The sequence below is a fragment of the Genypterus blacodes genome, unplaced genomic scaffold (genome assembly GCF_046128005.1).
Source record: "Genypterus blacodes isolate CSIRO-AG114 ecotype Tasmania unplaced genomic scaffold, CSIRO-AGI_Gbla_v1 ptg000027l_1, whole genome shotgun sequence".
NCBI classification, from domain to species: domain Eukaryota; kingdom Metazoa; phylum Chordata; class Actinopteri; order Ophidiiformes; family Ophidiidae; genus Genypterus; species Genypterus blacodes.
In genome coordinates this window covers 728,985-754,725 of record NW_027466840.1, presented here as the reverse complement: position 1 = coordinate 754,725, position 25,741 = coordinate 728,985, and the positions used below count along the sequence as shown (strand labels likewise).

At 40.9% G+C, this 25,741-nt stretch overlaps 1 protein-coding gene across 2 annotated transcripts in view; it reads right to left on the bottom strand.

Annotated features, from left to right (window-relative positions):
- The window catches only part of mpdz (multiple PDZ domain crumbs cell polarity complex component), a 37,097-nt gene extending 12,184 nt beyond the window's left edge, over window positions 1–24,913 (bottom strand). For both annotated transcript variants that reach the window (XM_076143812.1, XM_076143813.1), the window contains exons 1-29: window positions 24,827–24,913; window positions 22,936–23,022; window positions 20,536–20,702; window positions 17,370–17,531; window positions 16,941–17,080; window positions 16,370–16,583; window positions 16,007–16,129; window positions 15,722–15,919; window positions 15,018–15,120; window positions 14,792–14,880; window positions 14,098–14,332; window positions 13,117–13,203; window positions 12,915–12,994; window positions 12,538–12,684; window positions 12,146–12,316; window positions 10,882–11,067; window positions 10,494–10,703; window positions 9,349–9,504; window positions 8,346–8,498; window positions 6,687–6,810; window positions 6,476–6,606; window positions 5,952–6,063; window positions 5,155–5,353; window positions 4,850–4,891; window positions 3,646–3,747; window positions 3,360–3,440; window positions 3,087–3,264; window positions 2,879–2,989; window positions 2–61 (exon numbers count right to left, since the gene is read on the bottom strand). In XM_076143812.1, coding sequence (XP_075999927.1) covers window positions 2–61; window positions 2,879–2,989; window positions 3,087–3,264; window positions 3,360–3,440; window positions 3,646–3,747; window positions 4,850–4,891; window positions 5,155–5,353; window positions 5,952–6,063; window positions 6,476–6,606; window positions 6,687–6,810; window positions 8,346–8,498; window positions 9,349–9,504; window positions 10,494–10,703; window positions 10,882–11,067; window positions 12,146–12,316; window positions 12,538–12,684; window positions 12,915–12,994; window positions 13,117–13,203; window positions 14,098–14,332; window positions 14,792–14,880; window positions 15,018–15,120; window positions 15,722–15,919; window positions 16,007–16,129; window positions 16,370–16,583; window positions 16,941–17,080; window positions 17,370–17,531; window positions 20,536–20,702; window positions 22,936–22,951 — 3,777 coding nt within the window. In that variant the 5' untranslated portion in view covers window positions 22,952–23,022; window positions 24,827–24,913. The remainder of the gene's footprint in view (window position 1; window positions 62–2,878; window positions 2,990–3,086; window positions 3,265–3,359; window positions 3,441–3,645; window positions 3,748–4,849; window positions 4,892–5,154; window positions 5,354–5,951; window positions 6,064–6,475; window positions 6,607–6,686; window positions 6,811–8,345; window positions 8,499–9,348; window positions 9,505–10,493; window positions 10,704–10,881; window positions 11,068–12,145; window positions 12,317–12,537; window positions 12,685–12,914; window positions 12,995–13,116; window positions 13,204–14,097; window positions 14,333–14,791; window positions 14,881–15,017; window positions 15,121–15,721; window positions 15,920–16,006; window positions 16,130–16,369; window positions 16,584–16,940; window positions 17,081–17,369; window positions 17,532–20,535; window positions 20,703–22,935; window positions 23,023–24,826) is intronic.
- Between the last annotated feature and the right edge of the window lie 828 nt (window positions 24,914–25,741).

Sequence of the window (25,741 nt, the reverse complement as noted above, 5' to 3'; positions counted from 1 at the left end):
CCTTGTCCGTGTCCCTTGTCACGGTTCCAGCTGTCTCATCCTTGGAATCTGCCATCGATGACTGTTGTGCATAAGTTGGGCACATGTAGTACATATTAATTTGAGACACACATGGAGATCAAGTTCATTTCTGTGTCAATGAACAACGAATGAATGGCTGTATTGTTTTGCAGCAAAATGAAAATACAGCAATCCTAAAACTATTGATAGTAAATTCAAACTAAATCTTGAGTGTTAAGTGACAAACTATTGCCATGCACCATATGCCATATCCTGAAATGGCATCTGCACATTAATGTTAAAAGGGGAAGTGAAGTAAATGCTGAAATAAAAGGAAACATTGGACTTGCTCCCCTCATGAGTGATGAAACCCGATTATAATCTCAGGCAAAAGCAGACAAATGACACATTCAAGCATGCCAAAACGCTGACGAGTCAAAACGTCTGTCCAAGCTAGGCCATTTATCCCCATTCAATAGGCTGAAAATCATTGGCATTGTGAAGACACTATTGTAGTTTATAGATCTTCACATCGTACTATTTGTGTAGACTGCTTTCTGTCTTATTTTCTTGTTACCCTGGCACTGAGACACTTGGGGCCATGTTTCATGGATAATTGGAGAAAATAGGCTGTCAAAGCAGGAGAAAGGGGGAGAATAAAAAAGCAATTACTGTAAAAGCCTTGACTGTGAATTTAACTTTTCACTTGATATAACAGAGAGACAACGGGAATCAGGAGGTAGAGGCAGCACACGCTATTGGACCGGGGAAAAGTATTTGAAAAAAATATATATATAGCAAATGTACACATACAGACAATAAACACAAATGTTTGTAATTACAGAAACGTCCACACACACACATACTCTACTTGACTCGCTCACACAAGTGACAAGGCACAAGCATAGACACACACAGAGGTTCAGGGTAGCTTGCTAACCTGAGGAAGGGCAGATGCTAAGCAGGTTTGATTAGTGCTCGACCCGGGGCGGCTATTAAGCTGCAGAAAGGGCAGGGGCGGCTTCTAAAAGCAACACATGTAGGACAAACAGCTGACAACATGAAGGATATTTTATATTGATGGCTGGGCATTACCCACACAATTGAATCGGAGACTGTAGGGAGAAAAAGAGTGAATAGAGGACTGGAAAACCGCAAGGCTTTATTAAAATTAACCATTAAAGTAGGCAGTTTCCTTGAAGACAGCTGCTTTCTCTACATCCCAAGAAATACGGCTAAGCCTTTTTCTTTTCTTTGAAATAGTTTAACAAAATGCTTCATGATTCCTCCAGGCTGCCTTGAGATTATTCACTGCTTACAAGAGAAGAATTGGAAACTTGGGGATGGAATCCGAAGATTATCTGGGTGGCCCCCAGTGGCTGTATTTTAAATATGGTAGTGCTGACCTGCAGTCAGCATGCAGATCAAACACTATTATGCAATCAGAATGATATTTCAAGCTACTCAGGCTAAAAGACGTGTGAGCAAAATTGAGATAGCCACAACTCGGGCTCAGTGAGGTATTAATAATTTGTATACCCTGCCTTTGTACCGGTTTCATTTTTGTGAGAATATGTGGTGTTTTGATATACTGTCACTCCACTGAGGCGTGGATGATTTGCTTTTTTTCCCCCTGTTGTTTAGTTGATGATAGGGACGGACACATTTATTGCGGATGAAAATTCAATATTCCCCAGTGGTTGTATTTGATTGTCAACATTTCACACCTCCAGCTAAGTTGTTTTCTCAACCTGAGGCCGAATTGATTTTATCACCTGCTAACCTTTTATCAACCTTTGTTACTCTGTTATAGAAAATGGAACAGCTTGTCTGGATATTAAAAACGCAGACAATTCACTTTTTTTCTCCCAGTAACAATCTCCGATTCTAGTTTAGTCTTTATTTCCTTCAATACACATAACGTATCTATCAAAGTCTCAGAAGCAGTAAAAGGTGGAAGTAAGCGAGAGAAAGAAAGAACGACGGGGAAGGAGGGAGAGGCTGTGGAAAGCATAAAGATGAACGGACAGATAGCTGATCGGAAAGAAATGACAGACAAAAAAGAGAGACGAATTACCTGGCATGTGTGATGTGGCATGCGTGTTAAACTGCTGCTGTGTATCTCAGACACACACACAGGCGAGGAAGCTGGACTATGTATTGAGTCAGGCTGAGAAAGCAGCATATTGGAACAGAGATGAAGTTCTGAAGCAGGTCATATCACAATAACCAAGTTAGTAATAAAACAGTGAATAGCTTTATGAAGTAGTTGTTTAGTAGCAGTTTATTTTGTGGAGAATATTTGATGCTAAAGAGACTGGGGGAACATCTTACTACTCAGATTTGTCTCATAATTAAGATGTTCCTGTCCCTTACTACGAGCTGTGTGTGTGTGTGAGAGTGAGCAAAAATGGTGAGGAAAGCATGCGGGAATATTGTGTAAAAACAATGCACAGAAAGTGATTGAAGATGAGAGATCCAAGTCAGTCGCAGCCCCAGCAGGAAACTACTTAGTCGTGCTCCGAAGCCTGAGGGCACTTTCAAACAACAAACGATGTTGTCAATACCGTTACTTTTAATGAGTGTTGCACTTAAAGGTTAAAACTTGCTAATGTACTTAATGTGCCACACAAGGGTCACTATAATGCTTAAAAAGGTCTTCAAAATGACTTCCATTCCTCATTTAAACCCTGTACGTGTAGCGTATACTGCAAGTTTGAATTTGAAAGTGCCCCGAGCGGCCTGTGCAGACACTATAGCACATTTATTTGGGGTGGAAAAAAAGGTGAAGAGAGAGGAAATAAACTTGTACTTATTGGAGTTGTGTGACCTCCAGATGATGAGAAAGTTTTTGTTTTGTCAGCAGATCAGTTCTTACCCTAGGCCTGTGGATAATACTCTGGACCAAGAAGGAGACGGGGTTGCCCGCCCTGCGTATGGCCTCCACCGCCTCCTCGTGACTAGCGTCTCTTAGGTCAACTCCATCCACCTGTTACCGGAGATATCGGGTAAAACAATCACACATATATATCTCACTTCAAATACCGTTCAAGGTGTTTACTATTGTCTCAAACAGCAGTACAAACCTCTACGATCCTGTCTCCTGTCTTCAAGGTCCCGTTATGTCCGGCGGGGCTGTCCTCCAGGATGTGTTTGATGAAAATGCCCCTCATCACCTCTCCGTTGCTTAGCCGGCTGCCCATCCCTCGACCCCCGACGATACTGATACCCAGGGACTTGCCAGGTTCTCTGAAGAGCTCCACTCTAAGCAAGGTGTCATAATTAACAAGTTAATTTTTTTTCATTTTCCTGTTGAAATCTGGGAAGTGTGATAACCAAACAAAGATGTGAGTACTCACTTCCTGGGTTGGTTCCAGTTGCTGTAAGAGGTACTCTCCTCTCCCTCGCCATCTTCCCGCTCAGGCAAGTTAGGAACATCTCTAAGCAAAAGCAGTGAGCAAATAAAAGATATTTGGACGACAAGCACATTTGCCACATTGTGCTCGTTGAGGTAACCGTCTTAAATTTAAATAAAAGACATCTAGACTGTGAAGGTTTACTAGATAACATCATTTGACTTGGGTATACCTGTTGGGCAGTGTTGTTACATTACCAAGGTTACTGTGGTAGAATTTGGGAACGTACTTTGGGGCTGGAACTGTGGCTGCTTCTGAGTAGATGATATCTTTATCCTGCTCTAGGCTCGCCTTGTACTCTTCCAGATACTCTGCTGGGACATATGTAAAGCTGAAAACACACACACACACACACACACACACACACACACACACACACACACACACACACACACACACAGAGTCATTAGAGTCATTGCGTTCAGTGTACAAATAATTTGACACAGGAATTGACTCGTCACACATGTGCCACTATTCAATGCAAGCTGACAACACAAGAAATGGCGTTCTCATAAAACCATATTAAAGTGTCAGGATCCTACTCCTTTATGAAACAATATAGACTCTTGTAAAGCTGTCTCATTCACGCTTCTTCGTCTCAACCTCATCCAATAACTGTGAGCACAATATCGCACCAAAAACGAACTTATTCCATGCCATTGTATTTGGCTCATCAACAGCACAAGGTGAGATGCCAATGAATTATAAATAAGCCCCTGGCGGGTGACTTCTCAAAACAGATGTTTGCCTTGTTCATGAATGTCTGAGCAAATTGGATTTCCTGCCACCGCCCGCGTGATGAATACTTCGATCTAAAATATAAGATTTTGAAGGACATATCAGTTAGGAGTACATGGCAAAATCTAACATTGACTTATAAACAATTAAGGATGCATTTAACATTGAATGGCGCACTAATGACAGCTGATGGAATGTATTGATGGCAGAACTTAAATGATAATTGTCTTAGCTATAAATGGGAGAGGAACAAAATCAAGCACCTCATTTGGTTAATTAAAGTACAAAACATGCTATGTTAGTGATAGAAATGAAGAAAATTAAGTTATGCGGAAAAGTGTGATACAACAGTGAGAGAGTGATGCAGTCAGTCAGATTTATCCAGATTAATTTCAGAATTGTATAGATATATACTGACCCCATTTTATATGTTGTTGCCACACAGAAGAGTATATTGTTAATACTAGATTATAATAAATCTTCTTGATTATAACCCACAACTTGGCATGATGGTAACACACTTTACTGAATTTAAATTAACGGCAGATCAAATGAGTTTCCACATCTTTGTCTGGATAAAACTGCAGAAGAGTGTGAGAAGGCCTGGCAGCAGGTGGAGACAATCAGAGGAAAGAAATCAAGATGGCAGCTCTTTTGTGAGAACACCACAAGCGTGGAGGTTAGGGCATACTCACACATAAAAGGGGCACTGATCGTCCTCAGCTGAACAAGCAGATCTAGAATGTGAAGATTTGTCTTTTATGCAACAGAGCTAACAAACCACCGTTTAGGTCAGCAAGCAGTCATCTTTATAAACAATGGATAACACGGTTTGCTTATTCCTGAATCGACAGAGTTGGGGAAACTCAACATGTACTAAGTAAGTAGCAAATAAATAATTGGCTTAGAATTGGCACTGGTATCCAAACACTTCAGCTATACATATGGTATACAGGTATGGATATTGATGTAAAAATAGTCTAGTAACGGTTTCTCTCACCCCAGGTCAGGTCCAATCAGAGAGTGCCGTCTCAGCATGGCGCGGGCCTGGACATTTGTCAGGTTTGCAGTGGGTTCTCCATTGATTGCCAGGATGAGGTCACCGACTCCAAGACGTCCATCGCGGCTGATGGACCCACCGTGGATTATGCTGCGGATCAGCATTCCCAAACCATCTTTCATGGCGCTCACGGTCATCCCTGCAGGGAAGATCACGGCAAAATGGTGATGAAATACAAAGACTAGACTCATGAAGCAAGTTACAGATTCACAGTTTTAGAAAAAAGACCTGAACTGAGACCTGGAACTGTCAGAGGAGTATTTAGAGTCAAAGACATTACTAACATAAGTTTCTTATTTGGCCTTAGTTAAACTGCTGCATGTAAGAACACGACGTGCCAGATAATATTTGCTATTTTCAGCGAATGGGGACCTGCAAACTGTGTTAGAAAGCAAAATTAGATACTATTTTTCTAATAAGGCTTTGAAGAGCGTGAAAACCAGCAACAGTGCCTTCATCTTCATCATCTGTTTGTTTTAAAAGTGGAAACTTAAGTATTCTCCGAGCTGGTAGCAGCCCCTGGGGCAGGTTTTGAAATGCAAATATCTTGTATGGCTGTGAAATTACACCTTCACTCTGGAGAACATCCAAAATATTGTCCGTCACTTAGCATCAAATCTGCCATTCATAACATCTGACTCAAAGTAAAGACTTGCAACCTCATTTACACTTCTATGAGGGATGAATGGAGAATAAACAAAGGAACAATAGCAGAATGTAGAGAAATTAACACAAACCGAGACTGGAGTTGCCCTTGACAACTGTGATGGTCCTTTCAAAATTGCTCCCCGAGGTCAATACTTCCTCGCCGCATTCTTTGGCTGATTCTTTCACATCTGCTTCCTCGTCCTTGTGGATGATAATTCAACAGTTATTCATGAAAGTGCATGAAAATATTAGGTCGACCTCTGAACAACGCACGGGTCCCAAGAGAAAGGCTAGGTGCAGATTTGGCAGTGGAGGAGAAGCTAAACAAATAAGCTTTGACGTGTGTTTATCTAATATCTGACTGAGAAAGGGTTAGATGTTACCTAAGAGAATTGAGTGAAATTATATTTAGAGATCAAGGGGTGATAATTTTGAAGCTGTTATTGTGCATCTTGAAATCTCTGATGTTCAGTACATTCAAATCTGTTTACTCACTCATCAATCCAGCTGAATACTGATTTTTATTCTCTTTTCTTTCCCCAAAATGTCTGAACTCATTTATTGTTAAATCCGTCACTTCTAACCTGAATTGTAATTAGATGGAGGCTTTTACCTTCATTAAAATTGGTATTTCCCCAATATCTGCAAAAGGGAAGGTGGGATCCTGGAAGGTGGAATCCTGGAAGATGGGATCCTGGAATTGAAGTGTCTCCACTGGTTCCTCCAACACGTTAGATCTGGTCCCTGTTTCGGCTGAGGATTGTATGAGTTCAAGGTACTGATCAGAATTACCTAGTATTGCATTAAAAAGCTTGCATGTGCACCTCTCAGTCTGGGAGGAGTGAAAGAGGCTGACTGCTCCGGGGTAAAGGGCTGGGTGCTGTCTGCCAGGTCGGACATTGTCGCAAAGCAGGGGTGCCCCTCCAACAAGTCCAGGCGAGCCGTCAGCTAGAATAAACCAAAGCACAGCAGCTGAATGAGCTTTCCACTTTGTTAGTTTGACAATTGCCCAACTGGGGGAATTCATCTCGCCCAGTCGCCATTCTGCCCTCCTTGTAATGAGCCATAGAAAAGCCATCTGCAGGCAATAGACAGTAGCGGTAATTACTAGTGATCTTGAGTGTGCAATGTACAAAATATCGTTTTATTATAACAACATTCAAGACTTCATTAGGACCAGACTGCCAAGTGATCAGTCTGAGCAAGTACTTCCCTTAAGGGCACAGAAGAGAAATATAAATCCACCAGCACAATCGGTACAAAATATGACCACACACAATAAGAAAAGCTGAGAAGTCGAATAAAATGTGAAATGGGCAGTTTTGTTTAGTGCAATAATTTCAACGGGTAGGAGAGCTGTCGGATTTAAAGTACATTCAGCTACTCGTAGCAAGGAAGTGACAAGGAAAAAAAGGAAAATATGGGGGGGAAACTGAAAAAGCCACAATAAGAAACACTGACTATCTTGCTGTAAGAAGACAGTATCGGTTGAAGAGTATTAGGGCAGAAAGATGGGGCGTTTCCATTAAAAAAACTCTAAGAAAAGATATATGCAATCGTCATAGGACAATTTCAAGATCAACACTTTTCTCCAATGTTCTAATCAACTCCAATCTCTGGAGGTTGTGCTTTTTTAACACATTTTTCAACACGTGTCTGTTTAGGTCACACATTCTGACTATAAAATTCCAAAGACTTCCTTAGTCATGGTCTTGGCCAGAAGAAATAATACACAATATGTTCACACACCAAATCTCTCCAAAGCTAGAAACCAGAACAGCATGTCCACTCAAAAGTTGTCATGGATTCATGAGAAAAACAGCTGTTCCACTGATAGCAACTTGGCCGCTGATTTCAGCTTTTAATGCCCAGGTAAGCTTCACATTGCATCCCTCTTCCTCACTTCAAACACAGTCAATAAGTCCACAAAGTTGCTCCATCCTTAACCGTCACTCTAACAGATTTCAACTGTGTGCAGCTTTTGCAGAGACATAAACGACTGAGCTGTCAGACCTCATAAAAACATTTCATGTCGGTTTTTGTGGAATAGTGCAGTAATTTATGTTCTTGCCCACATGTGTACCTCTAGGCTGCTCCTATTGTGGTATCAAGATTCATTTTGGTTGGTCCGTCACTACATTGTGAGCGCCCCTTGCTCTTTGTTATTTATGCTTCATATAATTTAATATCTCTTTGGGAAGTGAATTATCTTGGGCACTCAAAGTAACAGAAGCAGTAGTAGTTACAATTCTCAATCCTCATTAAACAGAGTAATGTACTGTAATGTAATATTGTTACTGCCTTAAACAGAAAACTCACCGTGACATTTTGGCTCTTGGGAAAAAGAAACCAAGGTTAATGATTACACGCTGGATATTTCTTTGTGACAAAGGGCATTCACTTGTACAGTAACATTTAATGAAAGAGAGGGAGTCATTTCAAGGCACGGTTCACTTGAAAATATGCTTTGAAACCTTGCGTACCTTAGGTGTGGATGAGTGCAGGTAATCCAGGTCTGCACTACAGCTGCTACCATGAAGTGCAATCATGGAGGCCTGGAATGTGTCATCCTCAATCTCAGGAAAACTATGTTCTAACACCTTTTCATCCGACAGGTCTGCTTCATTGGAGTCAATCTGTGATAATAGATGCATGTATAAACAACTGGCACGTTCAACATTCTGGTAAACTATTCAAACACAATGAAAAAACACAGGTGTTACATTACATTACATTACATTACGAGCATTTGGCAGACGCTGTTATCCAAAGCGACTTACATTACATTACCACCCTACGCAGAGGGGGGAGCAATTGAGGGTTCGGTGCCTTGCTCAGGGGCACCTCGGCAGGGGCTCGAACCGGCAACCCTCCGGTTCCCAAGCGGAAGCACTACCCACTGAGCCACTGCCTCCCTAAACTTAATTTTGTTTGTGTTAAACTTAATTTTGAATTTTTGTAACACAGCAAATGCTAACACTTGGTACTCAATATACTTTCTAAACACATTCCTAAATTAAGTCCTTTTCATCTAAATCAAAAAGAAAAAGGCTATATTGTGGCTGTATTTAACAATCTAACAAAAGGCATCTGTCTCTCTCTCTGATGATCAATTTTCACCAAGAATAGCCTGATTAAAGACCTTTTCAATTACCTAGGGAAAGGTGAAGTGTAGTCGAGTTTGGAAAGGATGATAAAAACATTTATACAAATCTGAAAATGAATTGCTTTTTATGTAGTTTTGTAAATTATGAAACTTGCTAGTGTTAAAATTGTATTCATGATAAGTGGCATCTTTTCCTCAGACAATCTGAAAGCATTTCATAGATGTCGTTCATCCATGTACTAATGCAGTTTGCTTCTGAGGGGACAAGCAGTTTTCTCTTGGTGAAAATTGGGAAGCAAAATATTTAAAAGTAAATTTCCCCCTGATTTTTCAGGGTGTTTTGCTACCTAGATTGATCAGTTCTCCCCAGGCTAACTAACCAATGCAGGTTCTGCTCGGTAAAGGGTGCCCTCAGTCAGTCCTTCTTCCTCTCCTTCTTCAACCAACATACGGGTGATATCAAATAAATGGATGGTGGATGACGTACTTTCCTGCTCACCATATGGGTGCGGAGGGAGGGAATATCCACATATTCCCTAGGAAAGTGGAGAAATTCTTTCAGTCTCCATGTTTATGCGATCTGAACTGTTTTGATTTCAAGATTCTTTGTGATCAAATCAAAGGGAAATAGATGTTACGCATTATTGAGAATTGATCAAGTAAAATATTGATTTGATTGTTTAAGGTTGGCAAGAGAAGTCAAAATTAGTAGATAGAGTACATCACAATTTCCTATATTCTATTCTAGATTCTAGACAGGAAAAGCTATTGAGTTTTGTATCCTTCAGAAAGACTGCTTTATATTGATTTTGTGTAGCATGCAGTGCGGACAGATATGGGGTAAGCAAGAAGGTGTGGCGATTACACTTGTCAGACTCAATTTCGACAGGCAATACAACAAAATACCCCACAGAAGTACATTCCCAGTCCTGCAGGAGAGTTGGGTAATTCCACAGAGGCTTCCTACAGTATTGAAATCCAGCTAAACTTGGCAACCCACGGGTCTCTGTGTGTATTCCGAACGGCAGATTCAATATGAGAGCAATGCAACTTAAAAGGTGACAGAGCGCATTCCTGCAGAGAGAAATATCCCATTCAAAGAGTACAGGTGCCCAGAGCCATAAACATGCAGTTGGGCAGAGCCAGTATATTGACGATTATTGCGCCCGAATGTCTTTAGAACAACAAGGCAGGTGTGCAGTCTGAAAATTTAATAATAGAGTAATATGAAACAAAGGAGTGAGTGGAATGCGAAATCGTGCAGCCTAACTCTGCTCTTTTTCCTGCATGAAACATTAATGCTCTTGTAAGTTGAAACCTCACGACTAGTTATTAGGGCACATGATACCAAGGAAACGGAACTCAAAACCTTGCATACAATTACAGTGATGAGTCAACAATATGCCCACAACAAACCCATTATCTAGTCACTTTCCATCTAGCAAGTCCCACTCTGCCACCAATATTTGGACGGGTATACACATACTTAAGAAAAGAGATAATACTAATACTACTTAGTGCTTACAGGCAGCGGTTTGGCCACTCCTATCTGGACCTTGCCCAGCTCGGCCCCCTTCAGGGCCTGCACAGCGTCTTCCAGGCTGGCATTCTCCAGGTTGGTGGCGTTCACATATATGAGCCGGTCCCCTGGCAGCAGCCTGCCATCCTGCTCTGCCACGCCGTTGGGAACCAGAGACCGAATTACAATCACTGTCTTGTCGGGGTCCAGTGGATCCTGTGGCAGTAAAGGGAGGTCAAACAAATGCAGCCTTTAAACTCCCCCTATCTATTAGAAAACATTGGATCGAAACCAAACACAGTAAAATATGACTTTATGATGTAACAAAATAATATTATCTATGTAATCACAGCTGCACAAGGTTTCATCAAACATAACTAACAAGAATTTTTACCTGGTAGTCCAGAATGCTGAATCCCAAGCCCCCTTCTCCCTTCTCAAGCTCAATATTCTGGACATCCAACTCCCACATAGCCAGGGGAGATCCTATCGCCTCCTCGGTCACATTATCCTGTGTTGCTGCTGCTGTGTTCAGCTCCGTGTCTTCAGGAGCCAGTAAACCGCCAAGGTCAATTTGTGTCTGCAGAGGCAAAACCCAAAAGGTCTACTAATGTTTCTGGCTGGCGATAAAGGGGAAATATTGTTGGGATACTAGGCCTTTAGCAGATTATCACACATAAAGCTGAATAGATGAAACCCCCACGCTCCCCTTTTTATTTTGATATCCAATGCCTTGGAGCCACAGCTAACAGGAAATGCATACTCATTTTGTCAAATGAAATTGTCTTGTTTTTATGAAAGAGAGAATTATGTGAACCACGATAGATTTTCAAATAAGTTAAGGGCTAAGGTTTCACCCTACAGAGGTCAGAAGGATAAAAAGGAATTTGATTTACTATGTATTATAATTTAAAACAATTATGTACTATTATATGATACTGTTTCATATTTTAATTCAAGCATCAAATTCCAAAGCTATTCTTGCCTCGCCTAAGTCTTTATTACAAACAAAGAAAAAAAGGATTAGAGCAGTGACAGCTGGATCACCTGTGATTACTTAAATGTTAGACAGGCAGAGGTACAGACATACTCAGGGAAATGGAAAAACACAAAACGTGAAGACATATAAACAAAATGCATATGTACATGCACATCCACGCATACACACGCACTTAATCAGCTACCCTAGCAACAACCTATTACACCTGCATTATTAAATACTGTTGGCCTGTGCTGCAGAGGCATCGCCAGATGAATTGGACCCTAATAAACTTTCCGCTTTCCCTGCTTATCACTAGGTCTTAATCCATCACCGTTGGTAAAGTGTGAAGCCAATGGAGCGACTAACAGCCTAGGCTGAGGCAATAACAGTGGATTGGTTATAAAGGAGGGGGAGGACTAAAGAGCATTTATCGAATCATATTCCCTGGCCCATATGCAGGAGCAAGGAATCATTTTTCACGACACATTACCACATGTCAAAGAGATGCAGGGAGGGAGGATGCTACTGATATGCAACATCTGTGTAAGTAACATGCCCTGTATATTAGTTATTCATGATAAGGTTACAGACTTGAGCAAGTGTTAAATATTCTTTGTGGTGAGTTATTATAAGTGTGGAAGATTATATTTCAAATAAGTGGCTTGGTAGGCATTACCTGTATTTTCGTTGACTTGGACAAAGCCTCTGGTTCTGGTTGGCCAACATCCACATCACTCTGGAGGTGAGGGGCTGGCCGACAGCATGTCATGTACACACAGAGTGGAAGCTCCTTCAAGATGCTGACCACTTCCTTGTGGGTCTCACCAATCAGAGATATGCCATTTACCTGAGAGAGGAGAGAATGTTACCGTTACATTTAAACATCTACACTTAGGAAGCACTAAACAAAGCCTATATCACTGCTGCAGAAATAAGCTTTGAACTGTATGTGCAGGTGTAGTGAATGAAAACAAATAACTCATGTTTAGAATTGTTGTAAATGTTGTGGAAAATGAAAAGTCCAAGTCCACTCCCTTATTGATTTCATGTAATGATTTATTCTCTTACCTCAAGCAGTTCATCTCCACTGAACAGCTTCCCACAGCGACCCACAGGTCCTTCAGGCAGGACAGAGCGAATATAATGATGGCCACTGTTGGCTTCCAGACTGATGCCCAGGCCACTGTTCTCGCTAAACTTCTCCACCTGAGCAACCTGACATGGTAGTAAGGTCTCAGTTAACATGTGATATGGTGAGTTCTGTCTTTCGTAATGTATTATCGTTTTTACCACACATTTGTTTATGACCTGGTCTTTCAAATCAAATTCAAATCTTGTTCCGCTTTTAAAGAAACAGAATTTGGGCTGGTTTGCACGCTTTCAATTCCCCATCAATGTTATTGTTGTTGCATTTTAATGGCCCAGGATTTGAAAATAATACTTACAACTACTTCATTACTTGGACCCAGAATCTTCTGCCATTTCTCCATTTGTTCGTCCTCTTCCGAGTCTGTAAGCTTCATCTCTGAAATACAGAATACAGATAACGCTAAAAAGTTCACTTTACAGGTTTGAATGACGCAATTCTGAACACAGACATGATATCTGAGAGCTACCAATAGCTGAAGATCAATCTCAGTCTCCTACCATCGCTGTCTTCTGTTAGCAGATCTTCGGCTGGGCTGACACCCGGCCCTTCACTCTTTAACTGGAGATGCATCTCATCTGGAGCGACTGTAAGTAAACACAGGACCAACAGGTGAAGGAGACAAATGCAAGAAAAAAAGGTACATGTCCATATCCAATATCCAGAATATCAGACATAATACATTCCAGGTATTAAAATATATGACTGATCTTAGTCATGTTTTTAGTTCCTCCGTGCACGGAGCTGGTTTAGCTATACCATATGGTGTCTTTCCCCTCTTTTCAGTGACAACATGAAACCAATATGGTGAGAAGATTTCAGAAATATGAACTCAGACTGAACAGGAGCTGGTCAAAAAGTTTTCTTTGCACAATCATCAAATGACTCATCAGACTTTTGTGTACTCAATCTTTTATTCAAGGGACCTTGACTTATTTTGCTCATCTAGTCACTCTGTCTGTTGATTTATCATCTATTTTCCTTGAGATTCACAAACTCCTCTGTGCAAAAATCTTCAGATGATTACTTTTTTTGGTCATCTTTGTGTAAATTCATCATTAATGAATTTGCTGAAAGGTTTCACAGCAACCAAAGCCTCCGCGTTCTTTTTGTTGATGGCTTGTTGTTTTTTGTTCCACTTTTCATTTTGTTTACTGCCAGAATTTGTGCTGCCAAACCAAATAACACAAATTCTCTATTTATCACGATTGACAACACTGCACAGTTATTCAGTTAATTTGCTTCATAGCTTGAAGGCCTTCTCTGTACAGCTGAGTATTAGAAAGTTTTAGTTTTGTCTATTTTCTTTGCTGTTTATTTACTGGTGACGGCACTTACTTGGATAATCGTTCTCACTAAATGCATATTAACTCTTCTCATTCAGTTTTGTATCACAATGGAACTCCAATTCAGAAAAATTCTTCACATGTTTTTAGTACATTCTTTGATTGTGAAACCACCTTCTGCTTTATCCATCCCACCTTGAGCATCTTCCTCAGTCTTCACACTTTCCAGGTCAATTTCCTTTGTCACAGCAGAGGTGGTGGGGTTGGTGGTGGAAGGGGGTTGGATGGTCATGCTGGGAGTCATAACAGCGGAGGTCTCGTCCGCCCGGAAGCCTCGCCGGACCAGCTTCAGGTGGACTGTCTGGCCGGTATGTCGGAGGACTTCCACTGCCTGCTGATTGGTGTAGCCCTGGATGTTCACACCATCAACCTGCAGGGGGCAATAATGTGCGTGTGCGTTGATGTATTCCAAAGTATTCTGGAAATTTCACTTAATTTTTTATCAAATGCCAGTAGAAATAGCATGTGTTTGAATACGTCAGATCTACTAAGAGTTTGATTAAGTTCTTAATTTGAGTATGGAAGCTTATGATAATTTTCATTTAGGAATAAAAACTCCTAACTGAGAATGAGGAGAATTAAGTCATGTTTCAAATGATGCAAGATGACACTGTTAGTGTTGCTGCTGGAATGATATCACGCTCTTAATAGCTCAGTGTTAGTCCCAAATTATTTTCTATGAACAACCACAATTATGAACTGTATGAAATTATCCATTGACTTAATCTCCAGAATAGAAAGCATAAAATACAGAGAGCATAATTTACCTACTGCCACTGAAGAAGGATAAATGTGAGTGAGAACTAAATTGCACAATTATGGTACTTACTGCAATAATCTGGTCTCCCACGTGAATACGACCGTCTTGTTCTACGGCACTGTCTTTGGTTATGCTTTTCACGAAAATGCCAGAGGGCTCTGAGAAGTTAAAATGAATGAAAGCATGAAACAATGAGAGGGATGGCTAACAATCTTGATGTAAAATAAGTCTTAATATCCATGATTACCTAATTCACTGGTGTTATTTTAACTTCAGCAAGTGCTTCAATTCTCACCTAAATTCTTATCTCCCACATAGCCGGCAATAGTGATCCCCAATCCTTGGCTATTCTTCGCAAGCTTCACATCGAATCCTTCAGTCTCCTCTTCCTCATAGCCCTGTAAATAGATACATGATAGATCAAAAATGTAGTTTAAAAACAAAGCAAAAAGTATCCAACTTCCCAAAAGGTTACCTAATAAATTCTTGAACTTAATCACACCCCAGAATAATCTGATGAGTCCTTTGAACAAGGACTATGAAATGCAGCTATTGTGTGTGATTATGAACAGATATTCAAGTGGTGAGTCAATAAAATGCATTTCGATTTCACAATGTGCTGTTCCTTGAAACTGAACAAACGTTTGCTCTCAGCAGAGTGAGGTGAGGTATTGGCTGCAATACAATTTTTTTTTTAAACATTTAATTTCAAGATGAGATGAACACCAAGAACATACTGTTTACAAAAATGAACATCTTCACCTCCCAAACAGCGGAGAAACAGCTAATGCAGGTCTTTGGTTTGACATGTGGTCTCCTGGATTACTTGTGGAACCACTCCTTCATAGCCTTACAAAGCTGAGTGTCATATACTGTATATGTAAATCAATCATCTTGACAATTTGGTTTGGGCAAAGCTTTTCTCTCAGGAAATTATACCTGTTTTTTCTCAAACCCCATTACATTGTTGGTTTACAGTGAAGCAGCAGCATCTCTCACCTGTTCAGTGACAGTAGGAAGAGCAACAGGCATGGCTGAAGTGACAGAGGGATTCTCCTCCACATTACCCCTGGTGACGACCAGCTTCACCCTGTTACCACACTGCCTGAGGACCTGGGCCACCTGGTCACTGCCCATGCCGCACAGGTCTGTGTCACCGATTCTGAGGATGTGATCCCCACTGCGCAGACGGCCATCCTGAGGTGGGAAAGGTTATTTTTCTTATCAATATGGAAATCCTTAATTTCCGAAGCCAGAACAGTAGAGACACATTAACATGATCACCTTGTCAGCTATGCCTCCAAGAAGAATCGTTTTGACAATGACTCCAGTGGTTTTCCCTCCTACAATGCCAAAGCCGAGGCCGGAGCCATCATTGACTAACTCAATGGTCTCCACGTGCTGCCACTATTTGGAGGGAGAAAGAAAATAGAAGAGTTCAGCTGTGAAAACACACAGAAATAACTTTAAAGTGTATGTAGCCAAACATTACATCTTATAGAATGAATTTGTCTCTATCATAGAGATATGGATTCAAAAATAGTAATCCACATTTTTGGTATGTTATTGTCAGTGTGTGGGCTGTTTGTGAGCTCCTTTCCATTTACATTCACCTATCATTAGTTTGTCACAAAAGTGTGTACTTACCGCACTGGAGTTGGCAGACAGTGTACTGGCAGCAGAGGGGGTACGTGATACCACAGGGCTTGCCAGCTGAGGTATTGGTCCCCTGGCCACTGTGAGATCTACCCTCTCTGAAGCACTTTGCAGGATACCAATAGCCTGCTGGTGGGTCACCGTCTGGTCCAGGGGCTGACCGTTTATGGCCAAGATCTGGTCCGCCTCTTTCAATTTGCCATCACTGTACAGAAGAGAAAAATATTCTTATCATTGCCGAAAATGCCGCTGGAATTTACTTTATTTATTTGACTCTTTGGAGTATTTCCAAAACACTTTTTCTATTTATTTTCAGTTCTGAAAGGTCCTGAAGGTGTTCCAAGCTAACATCTATGCAGCCAGACTGTAAAACAAATTGCAAAAACCAATCTGCTACATAATAGTGGTGTTCCTCTGAGGATTTATGAAATTCCCTGTTTATCAAAATTTTCAAATTCTAATCCAAACACCCAGTGTTTGCAGGGTGACTTGGTGAAAAGTTAATACATTTTATCTGTGTTTTTAAGGATCTCTAATTGGTGGCACAGCAATTTGCACATACCAATCGGCCACACTTCCTGGCTGAATTTCCTGGATGAATATTCCAAGCTCCCCGCGGTTCTCGCTCTTGAGGCCAACCACACTGAAACCTAAACCCCCTGATACTGGCTTCTGCAGCTCCACATGTGTCACGTAGCGTCCCTGCAACATAAACATAATGACACACATGCACACAGAATTTAGTGCCTTACTTATTCACTGTAACATCAAAGCTACAGGGAGCTCTTTAGGAATATGTGCCTGAAGAGAAAGAGCATGTCCTTGGGCATTTGGTGTCCTTGGTGGTTGATGTGTTGGCAGATATGTTGCTGAACATGAACATGGTGATAAATCTTTAGAACCCTTTTAAAAAAAACCTTTGTCTGTTGTTACCTTGACACTAAAATTCTATAAACACACAGAACAATGTTAGCTTCAGCTTCTGCTATACCTGTGCCATACACTGGATAATGTGCTCAAATTCCTCAGATGATGTCTTGCCATTGCCATTTGTTACAGCTGGGATGTCTGTGAAGGAAAGGTGGCTGCCATTGGGCTGTATTGCTGTGACTTGCTCCCCAAAGTCTCCCCCATGTGATGATGGGATGTTGCCCTGAAATCATCAAAACAAAGATATTAATGTTACTTCTTAAAAAATGTTATTTACTACAGCCGTGAATAAAATCATGTTGAGGATAAAAAACTCATGAAATTCAGAATGGCACACGGACTTCATTACATAACTTGAAATGCTATCTATTGCAAAAGTTTTCCACTTTACAATGCTGCATCTGTGGAAGTGCCCCTGATTAGAGTGGCAATTAGTGGCGATAACCCACCAAAGACAATTAAAAGTTGGGAGCTAAAAACACCATGACTCATCCAGACTGTGGATATAAACATTTCACAGGTTTAATTTTGGATACCAAAACCCTGAAGTCAGGGTGTTTAAAACATCTCTGACGCCAGATAGTTGTTATCCCTCTATGATTAGCTGGATCTATGGCAGCCTAATCCTTCAGGAGATAATAGCACTTAGCTGCTGCTCCAACAGTCACTCTGCTCCAAATATAATAATTCTGTCACGGTGGCAGAAAAACCACCACTGGCCATCTGGATGCGTTTTAATTATTGCAATGACTTTTGTTGTGTGAATAACATGAACAAGTGCATATAAAAGACAGTTTTTGACTTTATTAGCTGAAAAGAGGGTTTTGCTCACCGCCATTGGCATTGGATTTTACAGGCAGTCGTAATACATGGCAATCATTTTATAAACACAACATTGACAGGCAAAATTTTATGTTATGTTCATATGTGGCAGTATCAAGCTAAAGCTCTCCTTGTGAACATGAGCACTGATAGAACAACCTTCACCGCTCAGGACATATGTACCGTTGTTTCCTTTCTATAATTAAATCTGAGATGATTGATTCCATACTAACTTTATTGGACATTAGGTGCGTTGGTGCTGTGCATTGCAAACCAAACAGAATGCCTTGTTAAGTTAGCATAGCATGCCGCTAAGTTGCTGTCCTCATGGATGAGCTTTGTTAGCTGGGGCCTGGCTAAGAGGATTAAAGTTCCAGTTTGGTTCTTGAACATTTAAGAAATTGTTTCTGCCCCACTTCACATTGTGGTAGTGGCCTCTTTCTCATTGCAGAGAGGCCTCGTCACCATAGCGACGTGGACTAAGTACGGCCTTACTAACGGAGCCAAGAGACGGTGTGTGTGCATGTGTGTGTGTCTGTCTGGCTCTTGTCTGACAACAAAACACAAAATGCATCCTCTCTCAAAATTGGTTCCACTTAAGGGGGCAAATAAGTGTTGTTGGGTTTGGACGGTCTATAAAAACATGGCTCAGATATTTGCTGTAAATTGTGTCATAAACATGTGGGTTGGTTCCTTATGTGATCCGAGCAGAATTTATGATCAAAGCCTCTGTGTGTGTTGTACACTAAAGCTCACACACATGCATCAACACACACATACGCACGGCTAACATAGGAATGTAGCTCCTGAAATCAGCTAAATCGCCAGCACACAAAAATGCCAACAGGGCTTTTATAATCTAAATTCCACAAGGGGTAAAAACACTCAGCATCCCTGCCTCCCACTGCATAGCTCACATATTTTCTCTCTTTTCCTCCAACACATACTCTGGCCCCTTGACGGCGTGACTTAAGAGCTCTATTCTTACGCTGAAATGTTCCAATTCTCAGTAGGTACAGTCTGTTTGAAAAGTGGTTCCTGACTTAGACCAACAGCCTCTGCTCATATAACCATATTATATCTGGCTAGCGTGAACTTGGGCAAATTTGCCACAGCGGCAGCACAATTGGGGACAGGGAATGAAGGGGTGGGGGTGTGTGTCCTGACACAGGCCCAGGAAACAGCCTCCCATAGAATATGGAAAGTGGTCTGACCTCAATGAGATACAGGGATTGCAGGAATTTCAATTTCACCTGAGTGCTGCTGGGTGATGTTATGGTTATCAACAGACCTGCTGCAGAATGCCACTCATGTTTACCTCTGAGCTATTTGCTTTCTGCACTCTGAGACAATCTGGGCTGCGTTGTGTAAATGTAGCGTCGTACCAAAGGCACACTCATGCAGTTTATCTCACCCCAGTTCAAATGTCAAAAGTGAGTTAAAGCGTTCCCTTAAAACACGACAAAGGCGATAGAAGCATCTCGCAGAAAAACAAAGTTAGAATATTAAAGTATCAGATATTGTTAAGAAAAGGAGACCAGCCCTCAATAACACACATAGCTCAAGAACATTCTTAAAACTAGTTGACATGACAGGCAAAAATGACTTATTGAGGTGTTTTTGCCGTGAATTCTTACATGTGGCTCAGGGGACTTCTGCAGGCTAATTAATGGCTCGTCGTGAAAATGTCACGATAGGTGTTGGTAGGCAGGTGCGGTGTTAGCTTCGCCTAAACTGCACACAGTTACTTGTACTTTTTGAATAATTGAGAAAAAAAACACCCCACTGATTCCCCCCCCTCCTCCTCCTGCCTCAACACATTTCCGCCCAACATAAAGGGAACAATGGTTGACAAATTAGCTTTTCTTTTCCATCAAACAAAGCATTTCTCATGTCAAAGTGCTATTGATTGGCATTGTATGTGGTTCAAAGAATGCAAACTACTTCTCTTTTTATGACTCGGTGCCAATAAAGCACAATGCTGATAATGTAGCATGTCAACAGTAAGGCCTTAACACTAACGCAGAACTGTAAACGCTCACACTCAACTGTTCTCTTGTGACCTCTCGATGACCTTGTGTGGTGCTTTAACATCCTGGGAAGCAGGCGTTACTCATTTGTACTGAGTGCAACACTTTACTAACCCTTTTAAACGTGTGAAGCACTTCTTAAGAAGGCACATGCTGAACCTCTGATTTACAGATTTCTAAAGAAAAAGATAATTTCTCCAGATAACAAGACAAATTGCTTTCAAGCTATTTCTTTGTGGTCTCGGATCAAACATGAAAGCTCCTGCAAGAGTTAATTAAACATTATTTATACTGCTGAAGCACAACAGTGGTTAGGATCATTCCAGGATGTTAGCTGTGGGGAAATGCAACGTAAAATAACTGTGGTGAGGTTACCTGGTCTTTGAGATGCTGGACAGACTTTTGCAAGGCCAGAATCTGATGGAAGAGGGGGCTTTGGAGCACAGACTTGAGCAGGCTAAGCTTCTCCTCCGTGGGCACCTCCCCCCGCTCCTTCAGTTTGGCCTGGAGACGCTCCACCGCCTGCAAGGCACGCTGTGTGTCTGCAAGCCGTCACATATTTCAGTGACAGTGCCCGACAGACGCAGAGTGGATGGAGGAAAGAGGAGATTGGGGAGAGGGATAGAGGCGCATGAGGACAGAGGCGTAACAGCACATGGCCAGATAGAGTGAGACAAAGATCCCCTTCCTTCAAAAATGTGTTTCTGTTGCGATTACTTACCTTATATGGGTTAGTATGTTCTTTGATCCGCTGAGTTTCTGATACTGTATTGTTTGTATTGTGGGCCCAAGTTTGTTATTTCATTTGAGCACCCTCTGATTTTTTTTACCCAGATTCCCCTTTGTTTTCTTCGGAGACAGAAACCCTCACATCACCACATGCAGGCTTAGCTCAGGCTGACTGGTGCTCAACAGAGCTTACTATATGTGAATCATGTAGTTGCCCACCAGAATGAACAAAAAATATAAAGGCATTGTTTGCTTATAGAAGAGTGATGTTTCCTTTTTGCTTATGGTGGGCTGCACAAAAGCCTAAAATGGGTATTAGTAAGAAAAAAAGAATCATTTTGCTTGCTGGACTGCATCAGAATCACAACCATGCAACTCAAGCCTGCTCTCCACAGAGCTTCTTGTTAGGGAGGATGAGGCAGCCAAACGTCATCTGGACAAAAATGCAGCAATTTCCGAGGTTTACCAACTGTGACTAACGCCTAATAGGGCGTGCACAAGGTCCAAAGCGCTTTTCTTTCACTGAGAAGTTTTGCTGTTTGAACAAAGGTTGTAAACAAGCCAGTAACATCAGAAACTCAGCAGATTCACCACTGGTACTATGCAGGTAACAATTTCTGTTGGCCTTGACTCCATATGCATAATTACGTACGCCCACAAGAGTGTGGCGTGTATGCATTGGTTTGCTTCTGTGTCTAGTCTGATAGAAAAGGCAGACCTTACACCTGATGCAGAGAATAAGAATGCTTGATGACTCCAAACTTGGATCCCAATACTGTGATGGTAACCAAAATGTTTCCGTATGAGTCCACTTCACAGGTCTAAATCACATTCAATATTGAACTGAGTGAAAGTGACAATGCCAAATTTTCAGGTCAGATTGCTAACACAGATTTTGTAAGATATTAGAATATATGGCGTTGACTTGCCAGGCCTGTCAGCCTTTGAGTGGATCACTATGCTGTTTACTTTACTTAATGCTGATTACTTTAACAACGCAATCATAGAAGTTATGAATGCCACAAAAGATAGAAGTTAAGAACGCCACAATAAAGTTAGTCTAAGCAAGTATAACGCCTTGTAAAATCATAATTTTGGGGCACTATTGCTCCTGACATTGCCCTTGATTTATGCTCTTTGAGGTGTTTCAGGATATATGTCAAATGAAAACTTCCTAATGCAATTTTGACTATATTTGTACCTAGCTAAACTTCTTTTTCCACTTCATGTAGAGAAGCTTTTAGAGGCTTTTCAAGGTTTTCTGCACAGGGCTCCATCAGGTTCCATTTAAAGGCCTGAAGTGGAGTGAATGCCAAATATCAATCGTCAGTCAGTGAACTAGTTCGGTAAATTAATGACCAGAAAATCCTGAAATTGAATCGTCAAAGTATCGCATTAAATGTAGGATGAAATATCTTATTTTTAGGCTGAATTGCATTATGTTAATAAGCATAATGGCGCATCATCCCACCTTTCACATTAAAGTTGATTCATGGTTTGAACATTGCAATCTTGAGTGATTAGACTACAGACTGTGGCTTTTACAAAAAAAGAGCCACCCGCGTCAATTTGGCGCCAATCTGGACAGATAGACCAATAAACCTCCACTGGGACAAACAAACAATCAAAGATATGGCAACATTATTGGATATGGCAATATTGGCAGTCCATATGCCTTGAACGGAATCCAGGTCCTCCTACACTGGTTGGCGAAACTTATGTTTGCCAAATGGGTATGCAAATCCAACAAAGATGAAAACCCAACTGATCTGATCAAGCCCTCTGCAGAAAGTGCTGTGTAAAAATGAAAAATACGAAATAAATAAGGCAAGTTGTGTGCATTGCCTTATCCTTGTATTAATGTAGTAATGACATGTATTGGCCTATTCCTAATGAAGTCAGACTTCATTCAAATTGGGCTTGTTTCAGTTCAGATGAAATGCCAAAACCAATAAAATGACCAACATCAGCTGAAACAGGTTATAAATAAAAACAAATGACATGACATCTCAGGCTACCATCAAACTTTAAAAAGAGAGGACTTACCCATTGTTTCAATCATTTTGAGATTTGTAGATGAGTGTGTTTGATGTCCATTTACAGTGATTTATCACTCATCACCTTTTTCAAGGCCTGCAAAGTAAAATATGAAGTGTTACTTCTCGAAATAACACACTAGATTGAGACGGAAAAAGAAAGGAATAGGAGGAAAGGGTCATTCTCCAAAACCAAATGTCTTATATTCTCAAGATCAACGTTACATGGATTTGTTTTCCATTTGTATCAGAACGAATGCTTTTGACCATAACCCCAGAGAGACGCCTCTGTGATGAAGAGCTGAGCTATTTATTCAGTCTCAGCCCTATGGTGCAGTGTGACTTTACAAGCAGGCAAAGTGGGCACACGTCAAGGCTGTTAGGTCCCTTATATTGGGCTAATGCACTTACTGATGGATTACTACCAGACAAATCTTACAGCTGGGAGCTCCATTCAGTCACTTTAAGACGTGAATCCAGCCTATATTTCTTTTGGATTGGTAATCATGGGTATACAAAGTCATATTTCCCCTGCACCTGTGTATTTGAAATGTACTCATGACTCAAAACATGTAAATGGAAATGATGTTTTGTTTTAGTTATGGATGCATTTCCTAAATGTAAGGATGATGTACTATACAGATGTTTTTAGTTCCTGGATATTTTCTACATTTTAACATTTTAACAGGCACAATTTTGGAACACTATACAAGTATATGACTGATGGATTTGGTTTTTTGAAGTTACTTTAACCAAGCACCTCTAAGCACCAGAAACATTAAACCAAAGTTGAGGTTTACAGTATGAGAGTGAAACGTTACGGATACCTTTATAAACAGGAAGTCCATGGTGTACACACAACGTTAATAGACCTATTTCCAATTTAAAAATCTTATTCTTAACTGTAAAAGACAAAAATAACTTAAAATCTCATGCTGCAAATACAACTGTTAGGATTCGCTGTACTAGTTTCCTCAGTCTTGTCAAGTACAACCCTAGGAACATACTTCTTAGTTTGAGAACCACTGTTTTATCATATTTATCTCATGGTTTTAAGATAATATGGCAGTAATAGAATGTAAGTGTATGTTTACAGTATAATTTCCGAAGCATTGTGACAGTTGACTTGACAGTGTAAGAGCTCCCATTCAGCGGCTCGTAATGACTTTAGGCCTATTAGACTCGCTAAAAATATGCTAACAGTGATGTACATTTAACTGGCTGGTTTGACCCGTAAATTCCCTCAAACATGGCATAAACTGTAAGCATTGAGGTGCCATTTACCACCTAAAATACGCGTTTGTATCAGAAATTAATCGGATGCTCCGAACGTGACCACAAGTAGCAAAATATAACCGGTTGTCTGTAATATTATGCTGCAGTTCTTGTCCAGAACAAACATGCAACCGTAAATACTTGGTACAACGCAAACTGTAGAGCTTTTCGGTGTGTTGCGTGAATCCCATCAGGTTATAAACATTGTTAAACGTATAATTCTGTCTTGTTATTCGAGATATCTGTAAGGCACTCGGGACAATCCGCTTTCCCCAGCTCCTCCTCCTCCTCCGTCTCATCCATGGAGCAAGAAAGCAACAGGCTTCCGAGCAGAGGGGACGACGAAGAAGTTACATAGTAGCGCGACTATGCAACAAATACGGCCTTATTGGCAAATTACTGCGTCAAGCAAACCTTTTAAACGAAACAAATTACCCTTTTCCCCCAATTTGAGCCTCGTTTTAGCCTATTTTGCTTGGTCACCCTGCGAGATACGCGGCGTTTGAATATAAGCCCTAACTAGCGGCTAACAAAGGCGACGCTAGCTAAAACTTCAGTTCTTCTTTGTTTTTACATTCTTTAACTCCAGTTAAACTAAACTTGGCTTAAAATAAAATGAGACTTACATCAGCTCTGGTCCTAATGCACCCAACGGAGAGTGTGTGTGTGTGTGTGTGTGTCCCGTGGCCACAGCGCTCCGAGTCCGCTTTAAAGATGGGGCGTAGTGTAACTCGATCCCCTATGGACATGTTCAGCGGTAGCGGCACCGAGAGTTGAGCCGGGGATGAAGCGCCGCTTGCTGGCTGCCATGACAACTAGGCCCGGCTGTCAGCTGCGCCTGGGCTGCAGCATCGTAATAATAAGGATTAAATCACATTAGTCGAGTTGAAATGTTGAAATCATGCAGTTCAGACCAAAAATTGCTTAAACTTCAAGCATAGGAGGGGAAATGATTGTCTCAAAGTGGGATCTTTGGACTTTCAGATGGTCAAATGCATTAATTTCACTCGTATTTATTGTTAATTCATTTTAGACCAAGTAGTAAATGACCACTCAATAATGAATAATAATAAATACAAAGATACATCCATCTTTGTTTTAAGTAATCAATGTAAGGTTCCAAATCTGAAAAGGTTATGTTCCAAACAAGGGATCCTTGGAAAGTACAATTATCTCCCTGTTACCTTATGTGAACACGGTGAAAGAATATACAAGATTAATAATTCAGATCAGACTTTACTACCTTACCCGTGAAGTAATTCCATGATTAAACAGATGAAAACCCCACTGAACACTAAAATCCACAGTTATGCCTGAGCTTTCAACCACCACGATTTGAATAAGAAGGTTGTTTTTAATATGTAATTCCAGAGTCCCAGAATCCCTTCTTCGTCTTTTCGGGCCAGTAAACAAAGAAGTGCCAGAGGCTTAGTTTGACTTTACCTTTCAATTAGCCTAAAGTCTTTTTGATTAGGTACAGTGCAGTTTTAATACTTAGGTATTAGATGATCAAACAGTGCAGCAGAGATACATTACCCATA